The sequence below is a fragment of the Eumetopias jubatus genome, unplaced genomic scaffold (genome assembly GCF_037043125.1).
Source record: "Eumetopias jubatus isolate StellerSeaLion01/CBP00866 unplaced genomic scaffold, mEumJub1_p1.0 scaffold_9, whole genome shotgun sequence".
Taxonomy (NCBI): domain Eukaryota; kingdom Metazoa; phylum Chordata; class Mammalia; order Carnivora; family Otariidae; genus Eumetopias; species Eumetopias jubatus.
Window position 1 is genome coordinate 60408754 of NW_028274815.1, and position 26273 is coordinate 60435026.

The following is a 26273-nucleotide window of genomic DNA, read 5'->3' on the forward strand; positions in this document are numbered from 1 at the left end:
AACTGTATTGTCTTTATTTCCCTTCAGTTGTGTGTATGTATATGTGTGTGTGTGTATAATGGAATACTATTCAAACATAAAAAAGAATGAAATCTTGCATTCATGACAACATGGATTGACCTTGAGGACATTACAGTAAGTGAGATAAGTCACCCAGAGAAAGACAAATATCGTAGGAACTCATACGTGGGTTTGAAAAACAATAACAAATCCAAGCTTCTAGTGATTGTCAGAGGTGGGGGTGGGGAGTGAGTGAAATGGGTGAAAGGGCTCAAAAGGTGTAAACTTGCAGTTAAAAAATAAGTCGGGGTTGTAATGTATAGCACGTCAGCTATAGTTGGTAGTACTGTACTGCATATTTGGAAGTTTCTAAGAGATTAGATCCTAAAGGTTCTCATCACAAGGAAAAAAAATTTTTGCAACTGCACGGTAATGGATGTTAACTAGAGTTAGTGTGGTGATCATTTCATAATATATACAGATATTGATCATTGTTGTACACGTGAAGCTAATAAAATGTTATATGTCATGTCTCTGATGGCATTTTTATGTAAGAGGTAAAAACATCCCTTTGCGTCACCCTTACTGAAATGGGAGCTTCAAGATAAATTTTAGTTCTCTGAAATATATGTCTTTAAATTAGTTTCACGTATGGATTGTAGAAAAATCATGTACCTAGATCCATGTAAGATTTGCGTTTAATCCAACCTGCAGTCTTCCAATCAAAGGCAAATGGCAAGTCACATTCTTGTACTGAGTCATGCTTCTAAAGAGAACCCACTTTAGGATGCAGTTGATGGTAATGATACGTTCTTTTTACACAGCAGGTGAGAATAATTTGAAAAAGGATTCAAGGGTTCAGTATTAGCTGATTTAGTGCCCTGGCTTTATATAGTATAACTGGCACAGAGAGTAGCAAGAATTGGCTGTATTGTTTGTCTTTTTCTCCCTTCAAGTTCTATTGCTTTTTGTTTCATGTATTTTGGGACTTTTTTTTTTTTAGGTCCATATATATTTATAGTTGTTATGTTCATGATAATTTCATCCTTTTATCAGTATAAAATGTCCCACTTTGTCTCTTTGAAACATTTTTTGGCTTAAAGTTTATTTTTTCTGATGTTAATAGAGCCATTGCAACTTTATTGTTTTCATGGTATATCTTTTTCCATTCTTATTGTTTTTCCTCGTTCTCTTATCTTCAACCTGTTTGTGTTTTTAGATCTAAAGTCTTTATTTGTATTCTTTTAAGTCTTTTTTTTTTAAGATTTTATTTATTTATTTGAGACAGAGAGAATGAGAGAGAGAGAGCACATGAGAGGGGGGAGGGTCAGAGGGAGAAGCAGACTCCCCGCTGAGCGGGGAGCCCGATGCGGGACTCGATCCAGGGACTCCAGGATCATGACCAGAGCCGAAGGCAGTCGCTTAACCAACTGAGCCACCCAGGCGCCCAAGTCTTTTTTTTTTTTTTAAAGATTTTATTTATTTATTTGACAGAGACACAGCAAGAGAGGGAACACAAGCAGGGGGAGTGGGAGAAGGAGAAGCAGGCTTCCCACTGAGCAGGGAGCCCGATGCGGGGCTCAATCCCAGGACCCTGGGATCATGACCTAAGCCGAAGGCAGATGCTTAACCACTGAGCCACCCAGGTGCCCTTAAGTCTGTCTTTTAGAGGCAGCATATAGTTGGATTTAAAAACCAAATCCTATAATCTCTTCCTTTTTATTTTATTATTTATTTATTTATTTATTAAGGGTTTCTTTTTTTTTTTTAAGATTTTTATTTATTTATTTGAGAGAGAGAATGAGAGAGAGAGAGAGCATGAGAGGGGAGAGGGTCAGAGGGAGAAGCAGACTCCCTGCTGAGCAGGGAGCCCAACGCGGGACTCGATCCCGGGACTCCAGAATCATGACCTGAGCCGAAGACAGTTGCTTAATCAACTGAGCCACCCAGGCGCCCCTGCCTTTTTTTTTTTTTTTAAAGTAGGCTCCATGCCCAATGTGGGGCTTGAACTCAGAACCCTGAGATCAAGAGTTGTGTTCTTTACTATCTGAACCAGCCAGGGGCACTCACCTCTGCGTTTTTTTTTTTTTTTTTAATTTCATTTTATTATGTTAGTCACCATACATTACATCATTAGTTTTTGATGTAGTGTTCCATGATTCATTGTTTGCGTATAACACCCAGTGCTCCATGCAATATGTGCCCTCCTTAATAACCATCACTGGGCTAACCCATCCCCCCACCTCCCTCCCCTCTAAAACCCTCAATTTGTTTCTCAGAGTCCATAGTCTCTCCTGGTTTGTCTCCCCCTCCGATTCCCCCCCTTCATTTTTCCCTTTCTACTATCTTTTTTTTTTTTTTCTTAAATATACAATGTATTATTTGTTTCAGAGGTACAGGTCTGTGATTCATCCGTCTTACACAGTTCACAGCGCTCACCATAGCACATACCCTCCCCAATGTCCATCACCCAGCCACCCCATCTTTCCCACCCCCACCACTCCAGCAACCGTCAGTTTGTTTCTTGAGATTACAAATTCCTCATCAGTGAGATCGTATGATGCTTGTCTTTCTCTGATCAACTTACTTCACTTGGCATAATACCCTCTAGTTCCATCCACATCTTTGCAAATGGCAAGATTTCTTTTTTGATGGCTGCATAATATTCCATCATATATATATATATATATATATATATATATGTATATATATATGTGTGTGTGTGTATATATATATATATATATATATATATATATATATAACACATCTTCTTTATCCATTCATCTGTTTCATCTCTGCGGTTTTTTTTTTTTAATTTTATTTATTTATTTGACAGAGAGAGAGAACAAGCAGGGGGAACGGCAGGGAGAGGGAAAGCAGACTCCCCAAGGAGCAGGGAGCCTGATGCAGGGCTCAATCCCAGGACCCCAGGGTCATGACCTGAGCCGAAGGCAGTTGCTTAACCAACTGAGCCACCCAGGCGCCCCCATCTCTGCGTTTTGATTGGAGTATTTAATCCATTTACTCTTAATGGCATTCTGTATTTGGATTTATGTCTTCCGTTTTGCTATTGGTTTTCTATATGCCACCTTTTTTGTTTTTGTTTCTCCTTTACTGCTTTTATCCTAGTATACCATTTTAATTCCATTGACTTTTTTTTAATAACTGAAAAATTTTCTTAGTCACTACATTACAGAATGCATCTTAGTTGCTTAGTCTTTACTTCAGATTAATAATGGAATTTTAGTAAAATGTGGAAATATTGTTCTAGTATAGCTCTACTCCTTTGTTTCTGATGAGAAGCCAGCTGTTAAACTTACTGTTGCTCCCTTGTACACACATTTTATTATCTCTTTCTGATCTCAAGATTTTGCTCTTCATCTTTGGCTTTTAACAACTTAATGATGAGTCTAGGTGTGTATCTCCTTGTATATATATCTTAGTTGGAGTTTGTTGTGATTTTTGGATGTGTAGTAGAATTTTTTAATCAGAGTGGGACTTTTTAATATTTTATTTATTTATTTATTTGAGAGAGAGAATGAGATAGAGCATGAGAGGGGGGAGGGTCAGAGGGGGGAGGGTCAGAGGGAGAAGTGGACTCCCTGCTGAGCAGGGAGCCCGATGCGGGACTCGATCCCGGGACTCCAGGATCATGACCTAAGCCGAAGGTGTTGCATAACCAACTGAGCCACCCAGGCACCCCAGAGTGGGACATTTTGGCCATAATTTCTGTAGGGTGTTTTGTTTGTTTGTTTGTTTTTCTCTGCCCACTCCTTCTGGGAGTCCACTTACATGTATGTTTCCAGAGCCCTCAATAGTTGTGATTGATGATGATGTTCAGTTCTATACTTGGCTAAGTTATAGTTACAGTTCTGTATGATTAGAAAAGTCCGTGGGTCTCCTTATAATATCCTTGAAGGTACTGAAGGAATGAGGTTTATTTTTTATAATTAGTTGTTGAATTGTTTTTCTGTAAGTTACACAGGTCAGAGAATTATCTCATGGTTCATAGCTTTTGTAGGGCTATCCAGGAATAGGTAAAATATATCATTTGTAGTTTTGTTTATTTTTTGAAGATTTTATTTATTTTTGAGATAGAGTGAGCGAGCAAGGGGAAGAGTAGAGGGAGAGGGACAAGCAGACTCTGTGCTGGGCACAGAGCCTGACACAGGGCTTGATCCCATGACCCTGAGATCATGACCTGAGCCAAAATCAAGAGTCGGATGCTTAAGTGTGTGAGCCACCTGGGTGCCCCATTTTTTTTTATAGATTTTGTTTTACTTATTTTTTCAAACAATTTTTTTTAAAGGTTTTATTTATTCATCAGAGAGCGAGCGAGCGCGCGAGCACAAGCAGGGGGAGTGGCAGGCAGTGGGAGAAGCAGGCTCCCCATTGAGCAAGGAGCGCGATGTGGGACTTGATTCCAGGACCCTGAGATCATGACCTGAGTCAAAGGCAGAAGCTTAACCAACTGAGCCACCCAGGGAGCCCTTTATTTATTTATTTTAGAGATAACATGCATGTGGGGGGACAGCAGTAGTTTTATTTTGATCTTTTACCTTTTGAGGACTATATATCTAATTCATAGCTTTTTATTCTCTTTAGACTTAAATGGCTTTTTTTTTTTTTTTTAGATATTTATTTATTTATTTGCCAGGGGAGTGGGGAGAGCGAGAGCCCAAGCAGGGGGAGCCGCAGGCAGAGGGAGAAACAAGCTCCCCGTTGAGCAAGGAGCCTGATGCAGGACATGATCCCAGGGATCATGACCTGAGCTGAAGGCAGATGCTTAACCTACTAAGCCACCCAGGCATCCCTTAAATGGTTTTTTAATTCTTATATGTATAAACAAGATAAATTATTTCATCTTTTCAGTTTTTCTATGTATAATTCATGTAGATGGGAAGATACGGGAGCTCTCATGGCACGTCGTATTTTGAAGGCTGTTTTCTTTCACTCAGAATATACTTATCACTACTTTTTTCATTAAATAGCCACTTAAAAATGTTTTTAAAGAAATAGGCAATCTGAAGAAGCCTGTAACTATTAAAGAAGTTGAATTAAGAATTATTGTCTTTGCTGGGGTTCCTGGGTGGCTCAGTTGGCTAAATGTCCGACTGTATTATTGATCTCCATGCCTGCTTAAGATCCTCTCTCTTCTGCCCCCCCCACCTTTAAAAAGAATTACTGACTTTGCAAAACAGAAAGCACCAGGCCCATATGTGTTCACTGGTGAATTCTACCTAATATTTAAAGAAGGAATTTAAGGAAGAAGTTACCCTAATACCAAAACCAGACAAAGACATGTAAGAAAACTATAGACTAGTATGTCTCATGAACATAGATGCAAAAATCTTCATAAAATAGAAGCGAATCAAATCCAACAATGTATAAAAAGAACTATATGCCACAACCAAGTGAGTTTTATCTCAGGTATGCAAGTCTGGTTCATTTCATGTAATTCATCACATCAACAGGTTAAGGAAGAAAAATCACATAATCATATGAATAGATAAAGAAAAAGCATTTGGCAAACTCGAACACTTAAGATAAAAACTCTCAGTAAATTAGGAATAGAGGGGAACTTCCTCAACTTGATAAAGAACATACAGGTAACATCATATTAATAGAACCTCAGGTTTTCTGATCAGGAGCAAGGAAAGTGTGTTCCCTCTCATACCATGTCTTTCAATATTGTACTGGAATCCTACCTAATGCAGTAAGGCAAGGAAGGGAGATAAAAGTTACACCGATTGGGAAGAAAGAAATTGGTCTTTGATTGGAGATGACATGATCATCTATATAGAAAATCTGAAAGAATTGACAGACTCATGGAACCTAGTGAAGACAGCAAGGTTACAGGATACAAAGTTGATGAAAACTCATTTTCTTTTCTATATATCAGTATTGAACACATGAAATTTGAAATTTATTTTTAAAAAATAATAGCATGAGCAGGGTGGGGCAGAGGGACAAGCAGACTCCCCACTGAGTGGGGAGCCCAGTGCGGGGCTTGATCCCAGGACGCTGAGATCATGACGTGAACTGAAGTCAGATGCTTAACTGACTGAGCCCCCTAGGTACCCCTGAAATTTGAAATTTAAAATACAATACCATTTATGTCAGCAGTATAAAAGTGAAATACTTGGGTATAGATCTTCATATTTTGTTAAATTTCTATGAGGAAAATTGTAAAACTCTGATGAAAGATACCAAAAAACTAAGTAAATGGAGAGATATTCCATTTTTATGGATAGAACATGTGAAAATGTAAAGATAACAGTTCTTCCCAACTTTGATCTATAAATTCATTGAAATCTCAGTGAAAATCCTGGCAGGTTATTTTCTGGATATCAACAAAATAACTCTAATGTTTATTTGAACAGACAGAAGACACATAATAGCCAAAACAATATTGAAAGAAAAAGAATAAAGTTGGAGGACTGATGCTGCCCATCTTTAAGATGTACTGTAACATTGCAGTAATCAAGACAATGTGGTATTGGTGACACAGATCAATGGAACAGAATAGAGAGCTCAGAAATAGACCATATAAGTACAGTTAGTTGATCCTTGTCAGAAAAGAAAAGGCAATACCATGAAGTAAAGATAGTCTTTTCAGCATTGAAGCAATTGGACAACCACATGCAAAAGAAGGAATCTAGACACAGACCTCATACACTTCATAAAAACTAATTCAAAATATACACATAAACATAAAATGCAAAACTATATCACTCCTAGCAGATAGGAAAAAAACCTAGATGACCTTGTGTATGGCACTGACCTTTTGGATACAACACCATGATCCATGAAAGAAAGAATTGATAAGCTGGAGTTCATTAAAATTTAAAAACTTGTGCTCTGTGAAAGATAATGTCAAGAGAATGAGAAGATAGCCAGCCATAGGCAGGGGGAAAAATATTTGCAAAAGATACGTCTAATGAAGGACTGTTATCCAGAATTTACAGAGAATCATGAAATTTAACTAAGTACATGAACAATCTGATTAAAAATAGTATGCCAAAGATTTTCTCAGCCGTCTTGCCAATAGAAGATACCCAGATGACAAGTGTGTGAAAAGATGCCCTATATCCTCTTTTGTCAGGGAAATGCAAATTAAAACATCATGGAATTCCACTGCACGTCTATTAGAATAGTCAACATTCAGAATACTGATAACACCAATTGCTGACAAGGATGTGGAGCAACAAGAATTCTCATCTATTGCTGATGGGAGTGCATTCCACTTTGGAAGGCAGTTTGGCAGTTTCTTATAAAACTCAACATACTCTTATCATAGGCCTCGCAGTTGTGCTCCCTGATATTTACCCAGAGAAGTTGAAAACTTACATCTACACAAAAGCCTGCACACAGATGTTTATAGCAGCTTTATTCATAATTATCAGAACTTAAAACAATGGGATATTTGTAAATGAAGCAAAATAGAGAAATTATGCTGAGTGAAAGAAGCCAGATTAAAAAAAAAATTACATAGTTTATCTTTTTTTACACATGAAATTCTAGAAAATGAAACTACAATAACAAAGCAGATCACTGAGGAGTATGGTTGTGGGGACTGGAAAAGGGATGGATGACAGGGGCTTAAAAATACTTTTTGGGTTAACGTATATGTTTGTTACCTTGATGGTAGTGATGAATTCATAGATGTATACTAAAGCTTAAATTCCTCAAACTGTGTACTTTAAGTGTGTTCAGTATATTATGTCATGTATGTCTCAAAGGTGTAAATGACAACTGATAAACTCACACTACCTTATTGGTAAAACTAATAAAATAGGTTAACTTCTATGCCAGTGAGTTATTAATTCTAAAAGAGAATTGGTAGCTCTTCTTAAAAAATGAAGGGTAATCTACAAGTGTTGTAAGATGTTTACTTTTTGAAATGAAGAATGAGATGTTGGTCAATGTAACTGAGTTGTTCTGCACAATCAGTTGATATATTTAGGGATAACTTAATCACCTTAATCACTTTATTAATACCAGGCAGGGGACTTTCAGTTTGGCTTTGAGAATTCTTTTTTTTTTTTTTTAACCCCTTTTGGTAACCTATTTTTCTGATGTTATCTTATTGTAGAGGGCATATTGGGAAACCTTCCCTGAATGCTGAAATGTCTACTGTGGAAATTAAAAAGTGGAAAGGCAAAGTCTTAGAATGAGAAAATATGTTGCTTATTGTTACACTTGGTATTTTCACCTGTGTACTCCTTATCTTTCCATATTCGTCTTTGCTTGTTTATAAATTCAGGCAGTATTACCATTTCTTTTAGTTTTTTAATTAAGATTTATTTATTTTAGAGAGAGAGAGAGCACGAGCGGGAGAGGGAGACAGAATCTCAAGCAGACTCCCTGTGGAGTGTGGAGCCCAACCCAGGGCTCAGTCCCACGACCCTGAGATCATGACCCCAACCAAAGCCCAGAGTCAAGACAACCAACCCACTGCGTAGGCTACTCAGGCACCACTCTTTTAATTATCCTCTGTGGTATTCTAACCAGTTAATTGTTTATAATCACTTCTTTATAATTTGTTTGTGGTCAAATTTAAGTTTTGTGGGGCACCTGGCTGGCTCAGATGGTGGAGCATGTAGCATGTGACTCTTGATCTCAGGGTCATGAGTTCAAGCTCCACATTGGGCATGGAGCCTACTTAATAATTAAATAAACTCACCTTTAAAAAACATTTAGGTTTTCAACTGAATCTGCCTTTTTGGCTTGGGGAAAAATGTTACTAATCTTTTTTTGATGTGTTAACTGTTTTTATTTTTGACTTTAGGTCCATTGCAAAAGAACTTGCAGACTGGCTTATAAGCAACAATGTGGTAGAGCATATATTTGGACCAAATTTACATATTGAGGTTTGTGGACAATTACATGACTTCTGTGCTCTATTAAGAGAAGAATACTTTAGAAAATTAGCTATAATAAGTTTTTCTTTTCCAGATTATCAAACAGTGCCAAGTGATTTTGAACTTCTTGGCAGCGGAAGGGAGACTGAGTACTCAGCATATTGATTGCATTTGGGCTGCAGCACAGGTAATATTAAAAGCACACATTTATTAAGTGCTTCCTTATTATTTGTTCTAAGTGTTTTATTCCCTTATCAGGTAAGTTCTCTTATCCTAAATTTATAGCTAAAGAAACTGAGACATAGAGAAAGTTGGCATGGAATCTGTGGAGTCTGGCTTGACAATCTATGTCTTATTATATTACGGGTAGAATTGAAGGAAATGAGAGTCAGTCAACTGGACGTTCTACATGAAACCATCTTGGTTTATTAAGAGACATTTACCTATTATTTTTTTGTTGATATAGTAAACCTTTCTATCCTGAATGTTGTATTGGTATTCTTCTTTCCTCCTATACTGTTTTCTCTAGTTTTTTGAATAAGCATATGTCTACATGGTTCAAAATCCAAAAAATAAATATGAAATATATGTTATGTATTCTGCCCCCTGTCCCTGTTTCCCAGGAATACCATTCTTCTAAGGTGCATCATAGATTTTCTACATAAATAGCTAACTTGAAAGCTTATTTTCTTGTCTTCCTTTTTTTTGTCATCTTTATTACAAATGTTGCATACTAAGTGGACTTGGCTTTTTTTCACTTTATTTATCATCAGGATTATTGCATATCAATATATAAAACACCAGTGTTTTAAAGCGGGCATAGTGTTTCAGTACATGCATGTATGATAATTTATTTAACCAATTCCCATTCATAGGCATTATTTTTTTCCCAATCTTTTCTGTTATAAACAATGCTAAAATAAGTTTTAACATGTTCATTTCATCTATGTGCAAAAGATTTATCTTTTAAGGAGAATTGTTTGATTAAAGCATCTGTTCGGTTTACTTGTGGTACATAATGGTGTGATAATGCCTGTTTTTCCTCATCTTCCTATGTTGTGTCCTTACACTTCTTGATATTTGCTACACTGATGGGTGAAATGTGTATTTGAAATTTTCATTTTGTTTATGTGAATCAAATTGCAAATCTTATGTTTAAGAGCCATTTTTTTTTCCTTTACTGGGAGTGTCTGTTGATATTCTTTGTCATTTATCAGTGATTTTACTTGTTCTTTTTTAGGAGACCTTTATATATCAGTGAAATTGGACTTGTGTCTGTGTTAAGAGTTATAACTATTTTCTACTTTGATGTCTTTTGCTTAAGGTGGTTTTTGGTGTTCAGTTTCAAGTTTGTGGTTTCAGACTTGTGGTTGGATTTTTTTTTATGTCCTGTGGATTTTGTCTTATGGTGTGAAATGCCTTTTCCACTCCAGAGTTCTAAGAAAGTTCTCCTTTAGTTCCTTCTTGTTTCAGTTTTATATTTTAGTCTTTTTTTTTTTTTTTAAGATTTTATTTGAGAGAGAGCTAGAGAGAGAGAGAAAGCATGAGCAGGGGTGGGGGTGGTGCAGAAAGGCAGAGGGTGAGGGAGAAGCAGCCTCCTCTCTGAGCAGAGAGCCCGACATGGGGTTTGATCCCAGGACTCTGGGATCATTCATGACCTGAGCCGAAGGCAGATGCTTAACTCACTGGGCCACCCTGGTGACCCTATATTTTAGTCTTTGATCCATTTGGAGTTTTTCTTGGTTCAGGATGTCATTTATCTTAACTTTTTACCCCATTTTTTTGTTATGTAGTTGTCCCCATTCCACTTGTTCAGTAATTCTTCTTTTCCTTATTGAATTGAGGTACCAGTTTCATTTTGACTAGGTCAGTTTCTGGAGTCTGTAGACTGACCTATCAGTATATCCAGTCATGATCTGTATACCAGGGATTGGTAAACTTTTGGCTTGGTAAACAAGGCTTTTGGGCCGGCCACTTCATTTTGTAAATATTTTTTTGCAACATAGCCTTGTACTTTCTTTGACATACTGCCTGTGGCTACTTTCATACTGCAGTGGCAGAGTATAGTGCTTGTATATTTATATAGTATATGTAATACTTACCACTTTAAATCCTGAAACATTTACTGTCTGGTCCTTTAAGAAAACATTTGCTGATCATGGGTTTATACTAATATCTATACTTTTTTTTTTTTTGAGTATTTGTTCATATCTGGCAGGGCTGGTTCTTTTTTATATATTTTTAAATAATTTTTCTGGGAATGCCTGAGTGGCTCAGTTGGTTAAGCATCTGCCTTCAGCTCAGGTCGTGATCCTAGAGTCCTGGGATCGAGTTCTGTGTTGGGCTCCTTGCTCAGCAGGGAGCCTGCTTCTCCCTCTGCCTGCTCTGCTTTGCAGTTCTGCTTGTGCTCTCTCTCTCTCTGACAAATAAATAAAATCTTAAAAAAAAAAAGATTTTTTCTGTTTTTTCATGTAAATATTAGCATTGACTTATTCTTTAAAAATATTGTAGTTTTAATTGTAATGTGAATTTGAAGAGAATCCAAGTTGTCTTCCTGTCCAAAGCTTAACACTGTTTATTTTCTTTTGTGTCATTCAAAATTTTAAAGTTCTTGGGGCACCTGGGTGGCTCAGTTGGTTAAGCGACTGCCTTCGGCTCAGGTCATGATCCTGGAGTCCCGGGATCGAGTCCCACATCGGGCTCCCTGCTCAGCAGGGAGTCTGCTTCTCCCTCTGACCCTCTTCCCTCTCATGCTCTCTATCTCTCGTTCTCTCTCAAATAAATAAATAAAATCTTTAAAAAAAAAGAAAAAAATTTTTAAAGTTCTTTGTATATAAGTTTTACTTTATATTAAGCTTATTCTTAGGAATTTCAGTTATATTTATTATTGCTATAATAATAGTCATTTCTCCCATTATACTTTGTCCATTATATTTCTCTTTCTTCCATTATAGTTGATTACTTCATATATTCATAAACTTTTTATATGAACAGTTTCAAATTTTTGATAATAATTGTGTCTCAAGACCTTACGTCTTAGATGGTTGTGGTAATTTTTCAATACTTTTTTTTACTTCCCATATTTAATACTGTATATTTATACATTACTGTCATTTCAGTAAATTAAAGAAGCACTTCCAGAACAAAGGGAAATTTTCTTTCATAATTTTCTGAAAATTTTATGCATTTTAGTAGATTTAAAATTTTTATTTTGTTCAGAGCAAGACTAGGAGAATAGGAGAATAATGGTAAGTGTATCATTACAGAATAAATAGCTAGGAATAGTGGAGCATTCTTTATTGAAACTGAGGTTCATCAGATTGATAACTGGTAGTATGACCTGTTAAAGGTTTTAGCATTTTGCCCTAGCAAGAAGTTTAAGTGACCTAGTAAGGGAATAATTAAAAATTGTGGCATAATCTGTGATACAGTTTGCAAAAACTTAAAATATCTATAAAAGATTAACTATGTAAAATAAGTATATTTTCAGGGTTAATTTAATTGGGACTTTCTGCAGTTTGTTACTACTTTACTTCTGAAGCTACCACAAATTTAGAATGATCAGGAATTTTTACATTTTGAGTTTTTTAAGAATTTGAGCACTAAATATAATTAATTTCAAAGTCTGGAGTTGGTTAGTTTCATACAGTTTTACCTTAGTCTTTTTTCCTCCCATGTGGAGTTAAGTTTTTGAGGTCACTTTGCTCCCTGAGATACACGCGCGCACACACACGCGCGTGCGCGCACACACACTTCACTCATAGTAATTGGCTGCTGCTTTTTTCATTGTTTGTACCGTAACTCTTATATTGGAATCCAAGGAGAAAATAGACAGAAGTGACAAATGGATCTGAAATTGATAGAAAAAGTATTTATAAATATTTGAAAAATACTTATCTTTGTAATTAAATGTAAGTTCAAATATTGTAATGGCATTTTCATTTCTTGGGTAATTCCCATTATGTTTAGTAATGCATTATATTGACCACAGTGTGGTATAGCTTTTGGGAAGCAATATAGCAGTTCTATTTCTGTAATTCTGTATATACATGTACATGAGGATGTTCGCTACAGCATTGACCATATAGCAGAAAAGGAATGTCACTGTAGGACTATTTTAATAAGTTTTGGGAAATTCATATAATAGTATCCTTTGTAGTCATGAGAAGGACTGAAGGTGCTGTATTGTGTTCATGTGGAACAATATGTAAGAAACAGTTTTACTAAACGCTGCATAGGTAATAAATCTTTTATTGAGAGAAAATCCCATGTATATGGTGTATTTTCCCAATGTGTATTTAGACAGTTATAAAAGAGGATGCATCTATAATATATATGTATATATATTACATGTATATACATGCAGTGTGTGCTTATGAATGCCTGGAACTATTTGGAAAAATATAGAAGAAATTTTAATAGGTTTATTTGTGGGTAAGTGATCTGGGATGGATGGAAGACTTCCTTTTTATTGTCTATGCTTATGTAAACTTTGAAACTTTTACGTGCGTATATTAGTTTCTCAATAAATACAGAGACTAGTATATAAAGTAAATATTTTGACATTTAAATGACTCTCTACCATTTAAAGTTACCTATTCTGGTTTGATTTGGTTACCTTTATATTTCCCTCTACAGACCCTTTCACTGTAAAATGTTTTAGTCATAGGACATCAAAAAATACCTTCAGAATCCTTGCATTCTATTAGAATATATTGTTAAATGCTTTCCAGATTTAAACGCTTGTGTAAATGCATGTAAATTACTGATACAATAATTTTATCTTAATATGGAGCTAAGTTTTTGGGGAGAGATCTTTGTGTCAATGACAAAAGTCCGATTCTCTAGGATTTAGTAGGACTTAAATGTCATCTGATTCAGATGTGCTTTATGCACATAATTGTCATTAGATTCTCAAAAGGATTAGTGATGACTAATTTTAGAAGCTTTTTACTTCCCATATGAGTGCTTATTAGCTTCAGCATGTGTACTTGTATACACATTTAGATTACTGTTTTATGAGACCTGCTGCTAGCATGTGAAGTTATGACTCTACTTGAGTTAGAATCTGGGCACTGTAATATCCTTCTGTGTTTTATCTTAGAGATTTGAATTCTTTCCTTCCTGCCTTTTTAGGAGTTTAACATGAGCTGTGTTCTTTTTTATGTTGTTGGGTGTCTTCATGTATGCCTTTGTTACCCGTTTATATTTAGGAAAGATGACTAGGTAAGTGGTCTGGGTATTCTTGGCTGTTGTGAAATATTTTTTTATTAGAGCTGTCTCAAGTGCGACTCCTGTTTGGAAACATTTTCAGACGTAGTAATGGTAAAACAACTCATATTTTTCTCATTAGAGTCACTAGGCTTTCTGCCTGTGGAACTTCTAAAAGAGAGTGAAAAGGGATACTAGTATCTGTGCTTAAAAGCATGGTTTTGTATAATTTTTTACCCAGGGGAGAGCCCTGATGGATGGGTAGAATAAATAAGTTGGCTGTTCGTATTTTTCTGACTCATGGCTAACAAATACAGTTATTGAGAGTATTCAGTGAAATCCTGTGTTTTTATTTCCATATCTCCTGCTGTCCATCAGATCTAGGTCTATGAGTCCAGTATCTTCCCTAGTTACAGTGGAAGGTTAACTTACCTCGTCTGCTTCTCACTCACAAATTACTCTGAGCTATACCCTTCTCTACCTGTACATTTTAAAATGCATTCCCTTCATTTTAGTCTTTTAGAAGTTTGTTGATATCTAGTATCTGTTATTAACTCTCATTTTCTTTATGGGTTTGTTTCTTTTCATTCTAAATTACAGTGATTGATTCTCTTCCACAGAAGATGAGAGAATTCTCATTATTTATCTTTTCTCATTTTCTACTTCCCTGTTTTCACTGTATTATTTGTGCTTTATCAAATTATGTTTTAAATTCTACAGTAGAACCATAATTTCTACAGTTGTTTAGTGCTAATTTTGTATTTAAGTATATCACTCACCACCAGTCCTTTTTCCTCATTTCTGTTTCTTTCATTCCAGAATTAATGAGTATTTATTCTTGTGGATATCACTGAGTAGCCTTTGTTTTCCCTAAAGAGAAATTTATGGATGTTTTATTCTGGGGTACTACATACTTGAGATGTCTGTTTTCTTTGTACTTGAAGTGTTTGACTGGATGTAAGATACGAAAGCCGCTCTTACTTCCCCTCAAAACCTTGTAGTAGACCTGATTAGTAGTTTGAGTTTTGGGATGATGCCTTTTAACACATATATTTACTTTTTTCTCTTATTTTCTTCATTATTTTTTTTATTGTGATACAAATATATAAATATTAACGTAAAATTTACCATTTTAACCATTAGTAACTGTACAGTTCAATGCCATAAATAAATTTAGTGTAGTGTAACCATCACCACGGTCTGTATCCAAGACTTTGACACCATCTCCAACAAAAATTCTGTACCCATTAAACAATAATTGTCGATTTTTCCCTCCCCTAAGCTCTTGGTTTCCTATATTCTACATTCTGTCTATATGAATATGCCTATTTTAGGTACCTCACTCACTTAAGTAGAATCATAAAATATTTGTCTGACTTACTACACACAGTGTTATTGAGGGTTATCCCTGTTATCACATATATAAAAGTTTTCTTTTTATGGCCAAATATTCCATGGTTTGTATATACTACATTTAATGTATTTCTTTTTTTTTTTTTAAGAGTATTTATTTATTTGAGAGAGAGAGAAAGAGAAAGAGAGAGAGTGTGTGGGGAGGGGCAGAGGGAGAGAATCTCAAAGCAGCTTGATCCCACAACCCATGCGATCATGACCAGAGCTGACACCAAGAGTCAGATGCTCAACTGACCAAGCCACCCAGGCACCCCTAGTGTTTTCATTTCTACATGCATGGACATCTGAGTTGCTTCTTTTGGCTATTTATTGTGAATAATGCTTCTATGAACGTGGCTGTACAGCATATGTTTGAGTCCCTGCTTTCAGTTCTTCTGTGTATATACTTGGGTTAGAACTCCTGGGTCATAAGGGTGCCTGGGTGGCTCAGTTGGTTCAGCGTCTGACTCTTGATTTTGGCTTGGGTCATGATCTCAGGGCTGTGAAATTGAGCTCCATGTTGGGCTCTGCACTGGGCATGACTCCTGCTTGGGATCGCCCTCCTGCTGCACATGTTCATGAGCGCGCGCTCTCTCTCTTAATAAGAAAAAAAAAAAAATTGTTGGGTCATACGGTAATTGTTTAATCTTTTCACTTACTACCAAACTTTTCGACAGTGACTGCAGTATTTTACCATCCTTGCCAAAACTTGTTACTTGCCTTTAGAAAAAAGATTTAGGTGCATGCTTCAGCAGCGCATATACTAAAATGATTGGCATGGCCCTGTACAAGGATGACACTCACATTCATGAAATGGTCCATATTTTAAATAAATAAAAATGTAGTCATTCTAGTAGGAGTGTGGTGATACCGCTCTGTGGCTTAAATTTGCATCTATTTGCATTTCCTAATGACTAATGACTTGAGCACCCTTTCATGGGCTAACTGGCCATTTGTATATCTTTTTTTGAGAAATGTCTATTCAGGTCCTTTGCCCTTTTTTTGAATTGGTTTGTTGGGAGTTTTTTGTTAAGTTTAATACTACTTTTTTACCTTCTGGATGTTAATTCCCTACCAGATAAAATTTACATATATTTTCTCCAACTACTGTGAATTTTCTTTTTCTTTCTTTAAAGTATCCTTAGATACTGAGGCACCTGGCTGGCTCAGTTGGTAGAGCATGGGACTCTTTATCTTGGGGGTGGTGAGATCAAGCCTCAGCTTGGGCGTAGAGCTTACTTAAAATAATGATCAAGTATCCTTCGATGCACAAGAAAGTCTTGATTTTGATGAATTTCAACTATCTGTTGTTTTTGTTGCCTGTGTTTTTGGTGTTCTAGTGATGAAACCATTGTCAAATCAAATGTGAAGATTCTCCCCAATGTTTTCTTAGCAGAGTTTTATGTATTTATCTCATGAGTTTAGGTCTCTTACCCATTTAGACTTGATTTTTGTATATGGTGTAAGGTAAATAATTTGTGAATATCCAGTTTTCTCAGCACCTGTTGTTCAAGAGACTGTCCTTTCTCCATTGAATGGTCTTGGCACTGTTGAAAATGAGTTGACCATTTATGTGAAAGTTTATTTCTGGGTGTTCTACTCCATTGGTCTATATATCTGTCCTTCTGCTAATACCATACTGTTCTAATTACTGTTTTCTTGTAGGTTTCACAGTTTTTTGTTTTTTGTTTTTTAAGATTGTTTTGGCTTTTAGAACTCCTTGCAATTTCCTCTGAATTTGAGGATTGGCTTTTCCATTTCTGACCAAAGACTCTTAGAATTTTGAAGGGATTGTGTTGAATGTATAGATCGCTTTGGGGTAGTATTAACATATTAACCATGTTTAGTCTTTCTATCCATGAACATGGGATGTTTTTCCATTTATTTAAACCTTAATTTCCTTGAGCAGTGTTTTGTAGTTTTTAGTATACAAGTATTTCACTTCTTTTTTTTTTTAAGATTTTATTTATTTATTTGGGAGAGAGCATGAACGGGGGTAGGGACAGAGGAAGAGGGAAAGAAGCAGACTCCCTGCTGAGCATGGAGCCTCACATAGGGCTCGATCCCAGGGCCCTGAGATCCTGACCTGAGCTGTAGTCAGATGCTTAACCGAGTGAGCCACTCAGGCATCCCTCACCTCTTTGGTTAGACTCATTTTTGAGTACAGTTGATCCTTGAACAACACAGGTTTGAACTGCCTAGGTCCACAAACGTAGGTTTTTTTTTTTTTTTTTAATAAATACAGTATAGTACTGTAAGTATATTTTCTCTTAAAAATTTCTTAACATTTTATTGTAAGAGTACAGTATGTATTATATATAACATAAAAATATGTGTTAAGTGCTTATGTTATTGGTATTCTCGTTTAGGTTTTTCGCTTTTGTTCTTGTTTAGACTTAGGGTCAGCAATAAGCTTTTGATAGTTATGTTTTTGGGAGTCAGGGTTATACCCAGCTTTTTTTTTTTTTTTTTAAAGATTTTATTTATTTATTTATTTATTTATTTGACAGAGAGAGAGAGAGAGAGCAGGAACACAAGGAGGGGGAGTGGGAGAGGGAGAAGCAGGCTTCCCGCTGAGCAGGGAGCCCGATGTGGGGCTCGATCCCAGGACGCCGGGATCACGACCTGAGCCGAAGGCAGACGCCCAACGACTGAGCCATCCAGGCACCCCTATACCCAGCTTTTTGACCACACAGGGAATCAGTGCCCTGAACCCCTGTGTTGTTCAAGGATCAATTGTATTTTATTCTTTGTATGCTATTGTAAATGGAATTGCTATCTTAAATTCCTTGTCAGAGAAGTAATTGCTGGCATATGAAAACATAGCTGAATTTTGCTTGTTGATCTGTACTCTTAACATTGTCTATTTGATTTTTAGTTCTAGCTTTTTATATATAGATTTTTCTGTATGTAAGATTGTGTCATTTTTAAACAGTTTCACATCTTTTCTAATTTGGATGCACTAAATTTTTTGTGGGGGGTGGAGTCCAATAACTCTGGTAGAATTTCAGTATAGTTTTGAATAGCAGTGATAAATGTGAGCATCCTTATCTTGTTCCTGATCCTAGGGGAAAAATCAGTCATTTATCATTGAGTATGCTGTTAACTGTGGGGTTTTCATAAATATCCTTTATCATGCTAAAGAGTTGTTCCAAGAATTTTTATTATGAAAGGGTGTTGGATTTTGTCAGATAGCTTTTCTGCATCAGTTAAGATGACCATGTGGCTTTTTTCCATTGATTAATAATGATGTGTTAGACTAATTTGCTTTTTGAACCACACTTGAATTCCTGGGATAAATCTTACTTGGTCATAGGGAATAATCCTTTCCGTATGGTCTTGGATTTGATTTGCTAATAGTTTCTGGAGGACATTTTGTCATTTATGAAATACTGCTTAGTAATTTTCTATTCTTATGAAGACTTTGGCCTCATAGAATGAGTTAGGAAGTATTTCCTTCTGTTCAGTTTTTGGGGAGGATTTGAGAAGGATTTGTGTTAATTTTTTATTAAAAATGTTTGTTAGAATTCCCCAGGTAAGCCATGTATTTTAGTACTTTTTGAGAGGTTTTTGATTACCGATTCAATCTCTTACAGGACTGTTGACCTTTTCTATTCCTTCTTGAGTCAGTATAGGTAGTTTGCAAGGAATTCATCCTAATCCTCTAGGTTATCTAATTTTTTGGTGTACTGTTGTTCATAGCATTCTGTTAAATTTTTTTTAATCTGTAAGTTTGGTGGTAATGCACTTGCATTTCTGATTTTTTAGCTATTTGTCTTCTTCCTTTTTTTTTCAAGCTAGCTAAATGATAATCTTTTAGAAGAACCAACTATTGGTTTTCTTAATTTTCTGAATTGTTTTTCTAATCTGTATTTTATGTGTCTGTGCTCTGATCTTTATTTCTGTTCTTTTAGCTTTGAGTTATAAAGTATGTTTATAATTGTTATATCTCCTTGTATGGAACCTTTTATTAATTATATCACTGTTTGTTAGTGTTTTTAAAAAAAGACTTAACTGTAAAAGGAAACCATGTAAGTTTTACCCTCTGAACCATTCTTAAGTTCTGATAGTGACTATCCATATTGTTGTATAACAGATCTCTAAAACCTTTTCATCTTCCAAAACTGTACTCATTGAATAACAAAGGGGCACCTGGCTGGCAAAACATGCAACTCTTGATCTTGGGGTTATGAGTTTGAGCCCCACGTTAGGCATAGAGTTTACTTAAAAATTAAAAGAAAACAAAAAACCAATAAGTCATTGAACAACAACAACGACAACTCCTCTATTCTTCTGACTCTCAGCTGCTGATGGCCACCATTCTATTGTTTGTAGTGTTTTGACTACTCTATATTCACGTTAGTGGAATCCTATAGTATTTCTCCTACTGTGACTGGCTTATCTCATTCAGCATAATGTCCTCGTGGTTCACCATGTTGTAGCATGTGACAGAATTTCCATTCTTGTAAGGTTGAATTACATTCCATTGTATGTATGTGCCACAGTCATTTGTCAGTGGACATTTACTTTGCTTTCATTTTTTGACGGTTGTGAATAATGGTCCAACAAATACAGGTGTGCAACTATCTCTTTGAAATTCTACTTTTATTTACTTATTTATGTGTATATGTATGTATGTAATCTCAACGCCTCCTGTGGGACTCGAACTCATGACCCCAAGATCAAGAGTTGCGTCCTTTTCTGACTGAGCCAGCCAGGCACCCCTGAAATCCTGCTTTTAATTCTTTTGGTTATATACCCAGAAGTGGGATTGTTGGGTAATGGGGTAAGTCTCTTTTTTTCCAGTAGCCTTTTAAAAATTTAAAGTCTGTCTTACTTGATTTTAGTATAGTCAGCCCAGCTCTCTCTTGCTTATTATTTGCACAGAGTATCTTTTTTAATCCTTTAACTTTTAGCCTGTTTGTTGTGTCTTTGGATATATATTGTGTCTCTTGTAGACTACATACAGTTGTATCTTGTTTTTAAAATCTTTTCTACCAATCTCTGTCTTCGATAGCAGAGTTTAAGCCATTTATGTATATATATGTATGTGTATGTATATTTATATACATATTTTTTGTTTAGATTTTGTTTTCAGAGAGTGAGAGAGAGAGTGGGTGCATGGCGGGGGGGGGAGGAGCAGAGGGAGAGGGACAAGCAGAATTTGTGCTAAATACATCACCTGATGTGAGGCTTGATCTCACAACCCTGAGATCATGACCTGAGCCAACATCAAGAGTTGGATGCCTAACCGACTGAGCGACCCAGGTACCCCTAAGCCATTCATATTTAAATTAATCCCTCAAAGAGTGATTTATTTCTGCCAATTTTCTGTTCCTTTCTATATGTCTTATAGTGTTTTTGCCTATCATTTCTGTTATAGCCTTTTGTAGTTGTTTGTAGTTTGGATTTCCCATCTTATTTCTTTTTTTGTATATTCTATAGATAATTTGTGTTTAACATGGAAATTACATTTAACATCTTGAGATTCTTGTCTAATTTGAATATGTCAACTTAAATAGTACACAAAAATTATGCTCTTGTATAGCTCCTTCTCCCTCATTTTTGTTATTCATACCACATATTTCAACTTAATACATTGTGTGCCCGGTTATGTAGATTAATAATAATTCTTTTTGCCTTTGTGACATCATATAGCAAATAAAAGGTGGAGTTACAAATGAAAATAATAATACTAGCTTTTAATTGCCTGTGTATTTATCAGAGGTCTTTAGTCACTTGCTTCTTTTCATTTCATTCTGAAGGACTTCCTTTAGCATTTCTAGCAGGGTAGGTCTAGTTGTAGTGAACTCCTTTAGCTTTTGTTTATCTGGGAATGTATTAATTCCTTCCTCATAAGGAGAGTTTCTCCTGTTACACAATTCTCAATTGAAAGTTTTTTCTTTCAGCCTTTAAATATATCATCCCGCTTTCTCTGGTTCCCAGGACTTTTGATTAGAAATTAGCTTATACTCTTATTGAAGATCCCTTGCATGTGGTGGGTTGCTTATCTCTGTTTTCAGGATGATTTTACTGTATTTGACTGTTAACAGTTTGATTATAATAAGGTTGGCCTAGGGCTCTTTGAGTTTATCCTACTTGGATTTGTTGAACTTCTTGGCTTTGTAGATTCATGTCTTCCATCAAATTTGGAAGTTTTCAGCCATTTTTTCTTCATATATACTTTGTGTACCTTTCTCTTCTGGGATTCCCATGACTGTGTTGGTAGGTTTGATGGTTTCCACAAGTCCCTTAGAATCTGTTTACTTTTCTTTATTTCCTTCCTGTCCCTTAAACTCAATAATTTCACTTTCCATAATTTCAAGTTTGCTGTTTTCTTCTGCTTACTCAGATATGCTGCTGAACCTCATCTAGTGTATTTTCATTTCAGTTCTTTTATTTCTCAGCTTCTAATTTCTTATAGCTCCTTTTTAGAATTTGTTTTGTTAATGATATTCTCATTTTGGTTAGGCACTGTTTTCCTGTTTTTGTCCTTTTCTTCCTTTAGGTCTTAGAACATCTTTAAGGTAGCCATTTTAAGATCTTTGTTGAGAGAGCCTGACACATGGGCTTCCTTAGGTATATTTCCATTGATTTATTTTATTCATTTCAGTGGGCCACACGTTCCTATTTCTTCTTATACCTTGTTTGTGTGTGTGTTTTAATTGAAAACCGGACATTGGAATTTTATAATGTGGTAAGTCTGGAAATAAATGAGATTCTTTTCCTTCTTCAGAGTTTGTTTTTTCTGGGGGGGGGCCGGATGTTCTTGTAGGTAGTTTCTTTGAATATGTAATTTAGTGATTTAAAACTTCCAAACTTCCATTCAATACGTGGCGCTTATCACAAGCACCCTCTTTAATCCCCATCACCTATTTAACCCATCCCCCCTACTGCCTCCCCTCTGATAACCATTATTTGTTCTCTGTAGTTCTTGATTTGCTTCTCCCTCTCTTTTTTCCCCCTTGTGCTTGTTTTGTTCTTTTAAATATGAGTGAAATCGTACGGTATTTGTTTTTTTCTGACTGATTTTGCTTGGCATAATACACTCTAGCTCCATCCACGTTGTTGCAAATGGCAAGATTTCATTTTTTTTTTAATGACTGAGTAATATTCCCACTTTGTATTTATACCACATCTTTATCCATTCATCAGTCATTGGACATTTGGACTGTTTCCAAATCTGGCTATTGTAGATAATGCTGCTATAAACATCAGGGTGCATGTGTCCCTTCAAATTAGTGTTTTTCTTAAAAGATTTTATTTATTTGAGAGAGTGAGTGAGCACAAGTAGGGGGAAAGGCAAAGGGAGAGGGAGAAGCAGACTCCCCACTGAGCGTGGAGCCCAGCACGGGGCATGGTATCAGAACCCTGAGATCATGACCTGAGCTAAAGTCAGAGGCTTAACTGACTGAGCCACCCAGGTGCTCCTCAAATTAGTATTTTTATTCTTTGGGTAAATACTTAGTAGTACAATTGCGGGATTATAGGGTAGTTCTATTTTCAGTATGGTTTCAGATTCTAAACCTCCATACTGTTTTCCAGAGTGGTGTACCAGTTTGCGTTCCCACCAATAGTGCAGGAGGGTTTCCCTTTCCCTACATCCTCTCTAACAGCTGTTGTTTCTTGTGTTGTTGATTGTAGCCATTCTGAGAGGGGTGAGGTGATGTCTCATTCTGGTTTTGATTTGCATTTCCCTGATGCTGAGTGACGAGCATCTTTTTGTGTGTCTTTTGGCCATTTGTATAAAATACTCATTTTTTTCTACCCATTTTAATTGGATTATTTGTTTTTTGGTGGGTGTTTTTAAATAAATTCTTTATAGATTTTGGATACTAACCTTTTATTAGATAAGTCATTTGCAAATATCTTCTTCCATTCAGTAGGTTGTCTTTTAGTCTTGTTGATTGTTTCCTTTACTGTTCAGAAGCTTTTTATTTTGATGAAGTCCCAGTGGTTTATTTTGCTTAGGCCTCAGGAGACCTATCTAGAAAGAAGTTACTATGGCTGATGTTAAAGATGTTATTGCTTGTGTTTTCCTCTAGGATTTAAATGGTTTCTTACCTCATATTTAGATCTTTCATCCATTTTGAATTTATTTTTGTCTGTGGTGTAAGAAAATTACAGACAAGATTATTTTTGCCAACTCTGGCTCCAGCAAGCTGTAGCAGAATAACATACGATCGTCCCCACATCTGTTTGCCATAGGGACATGGGGGTGGGGAATGGGTAGCTACTGTCACACTGAGGGCTGAAATTGACCATTATTAACCACAATTTACTGGCTAGCCTTTTCCTTGGACATCTGTGAGTGTGAAAGTTCAAATTGACTCCAGAGTTTCAGAATAGTTGGATCAGTAGTTTCTGTCAGTATGATTGCTGTTTAGGTGCAGGGAGGGATTCCTGGCACTTTCTGCTCTATCCTTTTCCCTCCCTGACATTTTCCTTCTTTTTTTTCTTTGTGATAACTAAAGAGCGTGAACTGGCTTCACACTGCCTTTATTTAAAGCATTGTAATTTTAATATTTTTTATCTTTATTTTCTGAATTTGCTTTCGTGATGTATACCTCTAAAAGAGCTATATATATATATATATATATATATATATAATTAACATAATGTATTATTTATTTCAGGGGTACAGGTCTGTGATTCATCAGTCTTAACACAATTCACAGCGATCACCATAGCACATACCCTTCCCAGTGTCCATCACCCAACCACCCCTTCCCTCCCACGCCCCTCCACTCCAGCAACCCTCAGTTTGTTTCCTGAGATCAAGAGTGTCTTATGGTTTGTCTCCCGCTCTGGTTTCGTCTTGTTTCATTTTTCCCTCCCTTCCCCTATGATCCTCTGTCTTGTTTCTCAAAATCCTCATATCACCGAGATCATATGATACTTGTCTTTCTCTGACTCATTTTGCTTAGCCTAATACCCTCTAGTTCCATCCAGGTCGATGCAAATGGCAAGATTTCATCTTTTTGATGGCTGCATGATATTCCATGTGTGTGTGTGTGTGTGTGTGTGTGTGTGTGTGTGTGTGTGTGTGTGTGTGTGTGTGTACACACCACATCTTCTTTATTTATCTGTTGATGGACATCTAGAAAGAACCTTACATTTTTATAGGATTACAGGATTATAATTATATTATATTTATATAATTATAATTATCTCTCAGGAGTTTTTCCACTTAAAAACAGTAAGGTATTTGATTATGAAAATTGAATATATTATGGAAATCCTTTCTGTTAATGATCGAAGTGGTAGCAAGTCAGAAATTCCATATTGTGTATTTGTTACATTCTAATTAGGAAAGTTTACTTTAATAGTTACTTGTTTGCAAAAAACAAGTATAAGCTGTTAGTATAATCTGTGATGTTAATTAATACTATATTAAAAGTAACATTCTTAGATAAGACCTATAAAAGCAATAAATTCATAATTGATAATTCATTTATCCTTCATCTCAAATGATGTAAATAGTTTATAAAAAGTCACCCAACATGGAGGAATTCCTCCAGTTATTTTAGTACTTTTATTTCATTTTCTGTTTCAAAATTAGGTTGTGCATATTTACCCTAATAGGGGATATAGCAGAAGAGAGTTCATATGATTTATGCCTGAAAAATATAAAACTCAGTGTTTTAGAATAGAAGAATACACATTTTCTGATAAGAGTTTTTTATGTATAGAAGATAAGTTGGATACCTCAGATTTTTACTTTTGGAATCCTCATTTTGTAATTACTAACCTATTCATTGTGTATCTTGATTTCGTAGTTTGTAGCTTCATGGCTACAAAAGACATTTACATCATGTTGTAATTAATATTTAGTAGTAACATCTTTGTAAATGTTATACTTTCCCTCATACTTCTGTTTAGTATGAGAAAGGAGACTTTCTGTCTCTTGGTTTATTACCATGTAGACCTTTATTTTAAGGGAGTTTCTATTGTGTACCTTAGTAAAGTGAGCATGTTATATGAATACTTCATAACCATTTAGTATGAGAAATACAGTACGCTTATAATAGTTTGGTTTTCTTTTGTAATTGGAATTTATTATTTTATTTGTAACTGCTCATGTTTTAATATACTTTTTAACTTGTTTTTAATTTAATGATATGTATATAAATTTAATTGGAATCTTTATACTTGGATTCCAGAAACTGTTTTTATTGTGGGCTTCCCTCTTGTGGTTAGAAAATTAATCTTGTGGTTGGTTTGAAAAAGATAAAGTTCGGGGTGCCTGGGTGGCTCAGTCGGTTACGTGGCTGCCTTCGGCTCAGGTCATGATCCCAGGGTCCTGGGATCGAGCCCCACATCTGGCTCCCTGCTCAGCGGAAAGCCTGCTTCTTCCTCTCCCTCTGCCTGCCACTCCGCCTACTTGTGCTCGCTGTCTGTCTCTCTGTCAAATAAATAAAATCTTTAAAAAAAAAAAAAAAGATCTGCTTAAGTGGAATTTTACTCTCACATTTTATGTACTGCCATTTATGATACTTGGTAATTAGCATTTTCCCAACATACTAAAAAATATTACTGTTCCAGCTACTTTCTTTTAAAGTGTAGAACTTTTTGGTATCAGGTTATTTATTTATGTAGTGTAATTATTTTTGATTGTCGTCTCTACCTTTATTTTCTAGTTGAAACATTGTAGTCGGTATATACATGACTTATTTCCTTCACTCATCAAGAATTTGGATCCAGTACCACTTAGACATCTCCTTAATCTGGTCTCAGCTCTTGAGCCAAGTGTTCATACTGAGCAGGTAATATGTTCAAACCATAATGGCAGGGTTGTTGTGTTTT

General features: G+C 35.8%; 1 protein-coding gene and 1 pseudogene across 4 annotated transcripts in view; both read left to right on the forward strand.

The window, feature by feature from the left end:
• Positions 1–26273, forward strand: part of USP34 (ubiquitin specific peptidase 34) — a 264454-nt gene that overhangs the window by 99381 nt on the left and 138800 nt on the right. For all 4 annotated transcript variants that reach the window (XM_028089697.2, XM_028089696.2, XM_088026523.1 and 1 more), the window contains exons 9-11: positions 8792–8873; positions 8959–9051; positions 26108–26233. In XM_028089697.2, coding sequence (XP_027945498.1) covers positions 8792–8873; positions 8959–9051; positions 26108–26233 — 301 coding nt within the window. The remainder of the gene's footprint in view (positions 1–8791; positions 8874–8958; positions 9052–26107; positions 26234–26273) is intronic.
• Positions 16207–16295, forward strand: LOC148163544 (U6 spliceosomal RNA; annotated as a pseudogene).